The sequence below is a fragment of the Charadrius vociferus genome, unplaced genomic scaffold, assembly GCF_000708025.1.
Source record: "Charadrius vociferus isolate BGI_N301 unplaced genomic scaffold, ASM70802v2 scaffold301, whole genome shotgun sequence".
NCBI classification, from domain to species: Eukaryota; Metazoa; Chordata; class Aves; order Charadriiformes; family Charadriidae; genus Charadrius; species Charadrius vociferus.
In genome coordinates, this window is record NW_009646842.1 from 44,984 (window position 1) to 53,988 (window position 9,005).

Consider the following 9,005-nt stretch of genomic DNA (forward strand, 5'->3'; position numbering starts at 1 on the left):
GCAGTCCTGAGTAATGTGCTCTAGGCAATCCTGCTTTAGCAGGGGAGTTGGACTAGATGACATCTAGAGGTCCCTTCCAACTCTGAAAATTCTATGATTCCGTGATTCCGTGATAAAGTGACATAATTCAGATTGTGATAAGAATAATCTCAGAAGGTGGATGCTGTGTCTAAGTATGGAATGTTCCCATTCTCCATCCTTTCTTTAAACCTTTCCAGAACACTCTGACTGGAAAAACATTATTATTATTATTATTATTATTACTCCTTATTTCAGAACTAGAAAATTGTACAGGTGACTTTTCCATACCACAAGGACTTTGCTTAGTGCTTTCTTGCTTTAGGACAACTTAGGACAATTTGGTATATTATCATCATGAAACGCTTACACCAACGAGTACCTCATGCTATGACTAATCCTTCTGCATCAATGACACTATCTGGGAGAATGGTGGTGCTGGAAAGATACTGGTAGGTCTTTTTCTGTGAGACTCAAGACTCTTCATGCCAAGGCTGAATTATTCACTCAGGGAGAGATTATATAATAAAAAAAAGATTACATTAACATCCTGCTTGTTCATCCCGCTACATTTTTTGTCTTCAAGACATGGATGCTTTCTGGAGCAGCGTTCATCTTAGGGCTTAGATCAAAGTCAGGCAGAACTACAAGACTTTGAATGAGGAACATCACAAAGTTTCCTGGGAGAAAAAAAACCCTCAGAACTCATGCACAGAGAGCAGGAATAAACCAGATTAATATAGACTGTGTTGCTGTTTATTAAGCTGTGAGAGAGGTATAAGTATGAGGCATAAAGAGATAGAAGTGACACACATCAGGTGCTTTCCTGTATAGCCATAAGTAAACTGGATACTCAGAAAAATTTCTGAATTAATGTAAATCTACACATTATTTTTCTTGAATGTGAATTCATTGTAAGTTGCATACTACTTTGTACTATCTTTCTTTCCTCTTTATACGCTTCATACACGTGTAACTTTTCAGGACTGTGTCTATGCACTTGCAGACTATGGTAATGGCTGCTCTTTTGTTGTTTTAATCCAACCTTGGGCGTATTAGTTCAGTTTAGCTTCTCTTCATCTTTTGTTCAGGCTCCTTCTTGTTACTGTTGACAGCCTTAGTTCTACTGATTTCTTGTGACTGGGGTAACCTTTCCAAGCACAGTGAAAAGCATAGTGGCTTTCACAGCTTCATAATATTCAAAGTGGAATAAGAGCACACATACAAGTCACTATCTCTAGAGTATTGCAGACTTAGACATTTGTATATTTCAAGGAACTTTTCTGTGTCGGGTAAGAAATTGTCTCAGACGACAATGATCTGTGGCTGTGTAGATTGCAGTTTCCATTTCCTTTATTTTAGGTCTCCATTTTGTTAAGAAACAGTTTGTTTATTGATTGTTTTGATGTGATAGAGAATAAACAGCTGATCAGTAAAGAGGAGCTCAGTAATTAATCTGCACTTCACAGACCTGTTTTGACTTGCTTGTTCCACCATCTCGGCAATATCTGGTTTGTGAATAGACTATTGCTCTACATACGCTTTACCTGTGCTGACAGAGGCTCCCTTCGGAGGGAAGGTGCTGGAAAGGAGAGAAGTTTATGTAAAGAAAGCAAATGACTTTGATGTGTTGTGTCCAAAATGCTGGCACAGAAATAGACAGCTGAATGGTTCTTCTTCACAGACAGAATATCCAGATTGAAATTTGCAATGTTTAACCGCTTAGCTTTGTATCCAGTGGGAATGTCACCCTCTTGTTCCTGATTTGCACCAATGGAATAATAGATCAGCTGCATCCCCTTCCCTGGCTGCTGCAGGTACCAGTACATACTAATGTGATTATCATTTTGACTGCATGTCAGAGTAGCTTTCTCATCTTCTTTCAGCACAAGACTTGAGGTTTGGGTGATTTCAGCTCCTATAAGACAAAGCAAAACAAAAACACAGTAAAACAAGAAAGCTACAGTCTCCCAGCAGCAGAGCAGGTACCATGGCTCTACTAATTCCTTACTTGCTCCAAAGAAGTACACGACCACCCACCAAGCTCTCCACATCCTCATTTCTGCCTCAGCCCTCTGTAAGCATGTCCCTTTAAGGGACTTATATAGGTCCCTTTCGCACGGTTCCCTTAAACCAATAGCAGAGATCTCTGCATCGGCTGCATCTATGCTGAAAACCAAGCTCCTTCCTGCAACAGATTTCAAGCAAACACTTTGTTTGAAGTGTATCTGTTGAAAACACAGAGAAAGTTTCAAACTGACTCAGGTGGAAGTTTTCCTTATTCTATCAGACAGGATATTGTCATATATGAAAATTGTCTTTTTATTTATCCTTGTATATCTTATTTTACCTTTTGATATTTTGTTTCCAGAATAAACCACAATATGTTTCATGTAACCAAGCAAAGCGGGTTGTTTTTTTTTTTGTGCAGTTGACTTCTGGCATTTTTCTTTCTGGAAAAACAGCAAATACAATACACATGCTCAGACCTTAATTATTTTTCTTCCTTCTCCACTCCATCTGCATTAATTACAAACCCAATTTCCAGGATTCAAAGTGATACCACTGTCTCTGACACAATCTTTTAACCTGTGTTAAAAACACTGATCACTGTCCTACCATGGTATTTTGGATGCACCGTGGGAATCATCACAGCAGTCATATTTGCCATCTATACCTTCAAAGGAGACCCCAGAGACCAGTGCCAAAGTCAAACAATCCGAGATTCGTGCTACTGAAACTATTCTTTCTTATTTAAGATGTCTAAATAGGAATGTAAGAACAACCTGTTCCCTGTTCATTAATTAAATCTCAGTGCATAAACATCAGCAGGATGAGTCAAAAGAAGTTTTTGCTCCATACATAGCTAAACTGATCTTATTTCCTCTTGGGCATGAACAGACTTGGGTGCTCACCTTTCTGTGTATTTCTCACCGACCAGCATTCCTTAGACTGAGGTGCGTGAACTACATTCCATACATCCCTGAGAATTAAGAACTCTCTCAAGGAGGAGAAGTGAGGTTTATATTTTGCAGTGGATCCCATTTTTTAATGTAAAATAGTGATGAAAAAATGAGAGATATAAAATGGGAGTTGTCAGAGATATTGTCAAAAATCAATAAAAATCCTTTTGATTAACTCAGAATTTCTTTGGAACTTGTCTTTGTGATATGAAATAAAAATTCTGAGAAGACTTTAGTAATGTGGGATTCCTTTTCCACTCATCTCCCAGGATTCACAGAAGGTAAATAGCCTGAATTTATCAGGAAGCAGTCTGAGGCCCTTACCTTCAGTGTGGATAGGAAGTGCCAGCTGAAACCAGCACAGCTCTGCTCAGCTGGGTCAAGGGTAGCTTTTGTGCGAGCGCTGTGTTCGCTTGGCTCAGTATGAGGCCCCAGGCACCAGTAACACACCTTTTGTGTCATTACTGAGGAAGGTATTTGTGCTCACTGTGAACTTGCTCTTCTGACCACTAGCCATGACTTGTTTGTGCAGGATACTCGCACTATCTGGTGCAACACAGATGACCAGAGCTTGAAAAGCTTCCTGATGGGCTAACTGCTGGTTCATATAAGCATTGCCACTGTAGCTTTCCAAGAATCTGGACTGATGATCCCTGCAGCTGAAAAATAAAACATGGAGGCTAGTCTGAGAGTGCTCATCTGGAAGAAGGGAGGAGAAAAAGAGAAAAGACATTAGCATTGAAAAACTGGATATGAATTTATTTCTGATCTCCTGGAGTGTTCCTTTTCCAAGTTATGTTCCACCTTTGAAAGATCAGACAAATCTACTTTAAATGTGAATTCTTCACATTCATTTCTGCTCTTCTTTGCATAAGAACTTGAGTAGAGGATGCTGATATCCTGAACTGACTAGGCAGAGTTGTAGCTTCTTTATCAGTCAAGAACCTGTTTGCATATGGCAACTACTTCTCGTCTTAAATGATATGCTCAAAACAAATATTGAATTGGTCTTTCTCAGGCAGTAACTCAAGGCCCAGGAAAATGCTGAATTTCAGGAGTTCACTAAAAAGTACTTCAGATCAAGGGAATGACAGAAAGTCAGTCGATAGAAATATTAGACTATCATAGACTTAATATTGTTGTAAGGTCGGCAGATTGACACAGGCTGCCTTTTAGGATAAAGGTGAAGGAGAGAGAAGAAATAGGTTTATAGAAAGCAAGAGAAAGGTAATTTGGGATTGAGTCCTGTCCCTAGGACACTGAGATAGAGGGCAAGACATAAGTCTAGTTTATGGAAAATATATATATGGATTCTGGTTGGTTGCTGTTCTGGTCGTGGTTATATGCCTGGTTTCTTAAGCCAAATATCCTGTTATTTTATTGTCAGTATGGGGTGTTCTTAGCTTTCTCTTTTGCGCCTGAGCCTGAAAACTCCCCTACAAGATAGCATTTTCCCTCCAGCATGGTATGTTTCATGAATTCCCGTGTCATTCTTGAAGAAAGACCATTAAAATTATCTCCAAGCATTCCATTATTAGCACAAATGCTGCTAAAGCAAACCTAACAGCTAGCCATAAGCACAACGAACAGCCATTCTGCTCACTGTTGGGTGAGGTCTGAAAACCAAAACCACTCCCTAACCCAGAACTCAGCTTACTGCTTGCCTGCCTCTGACTGTCCTCCGGAACTCCTGCTAGGGGTCTCAAGACCATTGCTAAGCTGCTTCTCTACAGAGTTAAACAGATCAAAGGTGCCATGTCAGCTTGGTCCACAACTTCACCATGAGGTTTCTAAGTTTCCACATTTGTCTCAAGAAGTCTTTAATTTATCTGAGGTTGCAACCTTTTCTTGAAGCTAATTTTTTGTCTGAGCCAGAGAATACTTAGACAAGGATGCAAACTTTTACAGTTACAGACAGAAATCTTTCAACCACATCCGTGTTCATCTTGTTGATTGAGAAACCAGAAAGCACCTCACTGTAAGCAGGCTATATTAGCTACTCTAGGAGAGGTATCCTTTTCCTCATCTGCATTTTGTGCACAGCCAAACTGTCTGCTATGTCCTTCTCTCCAATCTGACACAAAATCAATTTTAAGGATGCAACAACCATACCATACATTTTGCATGCACAAATCCTCTATATGTATATATATAAACATAAATATAAATATATAAAATGTATACATATTTATTTGGGTACCCTGGCCAATCTTGCTGTGAAACACAGCAACAAGTTCACCATTGTTGTTTCCTTTACTACAGCTGTTTATTGTTCACTTGATTATACCTTGTTACTGCTTTTATGCAGGAAGTGAGATGCGGTGCATGGTTCTGTATCAGCAGCATTAGAGTTTCTTTCTTTGCTTCGTTGAGGTGTAAAGAGAAACTTAAACACAATAATTTTATTAATAGATCAATGGCATTTTCAGAAGTAAAGGAAACAGGAAAGTTGAAGCCTGCATTAAAGGCAAGATTACTGCCATGCAGTTGTTCTCTCTGTCTGGAACTTTGGAACCTAACAAACAGATACAGGTGAGATCTAACTACTCATGGTTCTCAGAAGCATGTCTCTCATTGATAGACCTTGCAGAAGTAGCTCCAGGACATTTCCCATAAAACCTCCTGTATTTCTAGGATGACATGTCTCTGCTCTTGTCTGTACAAGGACTGAATTATTGTCTCAGTAATACTAATGGGACCTGAGAATGGTTCCAATCAACGTCTGTATTTTGGCAAAGTAACATAGCCTCATGTCATTGGCAAAGACCTTGAGCTGGCCTTTCCTGAATGACACTCTGTCTTTAAAACAATCCAGTGGTCACTAAGTAGGAGAGAAAGCCTTTAGATGAGCCAGCAGAAGACTGCCAACACGAGAACAGGGAATTTGTAAATACGTTCCATGAGAGATCACTAGTGCTTTTTCTAACAAACGCAAAGCGGGATCTGCAGGGCACTGCTGCATCTCACCCAGCAACACAACAAAAAGTATGTCCCAGGCAAGCAGCTTGCAGCTCCTCCCAGAAACTGAACGGACTCTTACTGCAAGGAGACTCCGATGTTGCTGATACAGAGCTGTGCATTGCAGCTCACTTAAAAAAAAAAAGCCTCACTCACTAATGCTCCGGCTGAGCTGCATTTCACCCTGTTTTTGCTTTAGAACTCAGCATCACTTTCCTTTTGCATGCCTCACATGACTTTTTTTACAAAGGAGGTGTCTCCCCTAACTTACTGGTCTGGATGTGGAATACTGCTGCCCTCTGCTGCCCTATTTTTAACTGTCTGAAAAAAAGACAATATTGTTAACACTAGCTGAAGGGGCTCTAGATATGCATCAGAAGCACATAACTGAACAGGTTTCTAGTCCTAGATCCCTTGGTTTTTAAAGTCTAGGATTCTCCACATCTTCCTGTATGCATTTGTACACCAGTTAGTCAGCATAAAAGGCTAGATCCTTATAGTACCATGTTGTTACATTTGTTTTCACCTAAAGACAAATTCTCAAATTGAGCTTTGAGAAGATTCTTTTCTATAGTTCTGACTGGCTGATCAAAACAAACCACATATTAATCAAATGTCCTAGTTTGAGATAAAATGGGACCAATTTTATTCAGTAACGTTGCTTTTTAGCTAGGCCTCTTCTAACTACTGAAATTAACAGCATATTGCGCAGACAATGTTTGCTCTCAGAGTGATGAGAACTAAGTTTATAGCTGATGCCCAGGCATGGTATGCAGAGAGGCTCTTGCTTATACTTATTGCTATAACAACCAAGGGCAGCTCACTTTTTTATATGCCCCGTTGGAGGGTTGGAAGCAGAAAAGTGCAGTGGGGTCCCACTTGCAGGGAGGAGCAGACAGGACAGGTGACCTAAAACTGACCAAGAGGGTATTCCATCCCATCCGCCTCATGCTCAGTATAAAAGCTGAGGGATCAAAGGGTCAGCCCTCTTTCTTCAATGGCCGACATCTGAGGAGGACTCTGTTCATCTGCCTTTGGTCCCGATCCTGAATCCAGCTCCAGAACCCAGTTCCCATCCATCACTGAGTCCAGTCTGGGACTTCCGCAGTCCCAGCTGGTGATGTGATTGTCATCCCGGGAGCTTGGTATGGTTTTTATATATATTTCATTATTTTCTTTTCATTTTATTATTAATATTTCATTAAAGTAGTTTAGTTCCTTCTGAATTCATAAGTGTCTTTTTCCCTCTTCTGCCTCTCTCTTTGAAGAAGGGTCAGGGGAAGCATCTGTTGGTCCCATCTTTAAAGAGGGATAGGGGGGGAGCATCTGTTGGTCCCATCTGGGGTGCCCCACATCCCTAGTAGTCAATTCGACTTAAACCATGACAGATTAATTGATGCCCAACGTGGGGCTCGAGCAGGGCTCAACGAGAGCTGTGATAGATTGCCCGAGTAGTTTGAATTCCAGCTTGTTCGGAGATTAGAACAGACAGCTCACATCATGTCATTCTTAAATGAAATGTTATATCATGCCTTTAAAGAGCCTTGTTTGCACTTAATTGAGTCAACTCTGTTTAACCTGCCAAATGTGTTGCAAAGTTTATTTACTCTTTGTGTTTTTATGCAAAGGCTTAAATGTGCTGTTTTAGTGCAGTCTGCAATTCAGATGTATAATATGATTAGTTGGACAACAGCTCTACCTGCATAACTTGGGCATCGTGTGATGGATTCTGTTAATAATTACACTTTCAGTTTTACCTTGGGAAAGTATTCGATGATTATACTAACATGACATTGTCAGAGCCAGGGGATACAAACCTTTCAGGCCACGACAATAAGGACTGTTACTTTCTTAAGATCATGATTTTGTTGTCAGTTTTCCTGCATGTGTTGCAGGGGTGGTTTCTTATGAAACATCAGTGCATGAGTAGCTATAGGGTAACGTGTGCTTCTGCTACTCAAACCCCAGGAGCTGCTCCTTGATCTGTAGTAGTGCAAGTCACGCCACTGCCACCCATCTCAGCAAAAGCCACACCATCATCTGCAGCAGTAAAAGTCATGCCGCCACCAACCGCAGCAGCACAGGCCCTGCTGCCTCCCATTCCGACACAAGTCCCTCTGCTGCCTGTCCTGGCAAAAGTCACATCCCTGCCGGCACCATCTACTCCACAGCCCACGCTGCTGAAAATTATGCCACCGCCTGCGACGGCACCAGCACCACCGTCAGCTGCCCCACACACACACACTGCAATGACACAGGCCCCTCTGCCACCCCTCCTGGCAAAAGTTACTCCAGCCACAACAGCGAGCACCATCACTACTGCAGCTGCTCCTATAATGAGTACCACTGCTACTTGAACTCCATCAGAACTGGTACAAGTTGCCCCAGTGGCCAGGAAGCAGAAAAAGAGGCCAGCTCGTTCCCCTGTCCCTTACCTCAGAGGACCCTTATCCCAAGGACCAGCTCAAGCCAGATAGCTTGGGAGAGAATTCTGACAGACATCCAGGAAAGGGCCTTTCTAGAGTAGATCCAGGAGAGGGTCATTCTAAATCAGACAAAGGAAAGAGACCTTTTAAAACAAATAAAGGAGAGGGTCCTTCTAGAGCAGATCCAATAGAGGGTCCTTCTTGGGCAGCCTCAACACAGGAGGACTCAGATATAGAGATAGTTGTTAAATCCTTCGCTATGAAGGATTTGTGAAATGTGAGGAAGGATGTTAGTTGTCATGAAGGTGAAACACAGAAAGCAATAAGTTAGGGAAAACTATTTGGGTTTTTCCTGCTTCAGGCAAATGCAAACCCATTCATGGGACTGTTTCTGCTCAAGGACCTGGAGGTACTTGGTGGGTGATGCTGAAGAATGGAGAAGTTCAATGTGTACCTCAAGGGAATTTAGCCCTTCATGAGAATACTCAATCCTGACCTGTATGATGTTGATTGCTACAGTGTTCAATAAGTGTTTTTCAGGATAACATAGTGGTGATGAAACCTGAGCTAGCTTCATCAAGTGGCATCCAGCAAACTCTTTGAGATGAACATACTACATGTGGGCACAAACCACAACGAA

General features: G+C 41.3%; 1 gene segment (V, D, J or C); it reads right to left on the reverse strand.

Annotated features, from left to right (window-relative positions):
• Positions 1–576: 576 nt before the first annotated feature.
• LOC104293240 lies at positions 577–2,078 on the reverse strand. The segment is given in 3 exon segments: positions 577–698; positions 1,640–1,936; positions 2,030–2,078. Coding segments are annotated over 3 exon segments (468 nt in total).
• Between the last annotated feature and the right edge of the window lie 6,927 nt (positions 2,079–9,005).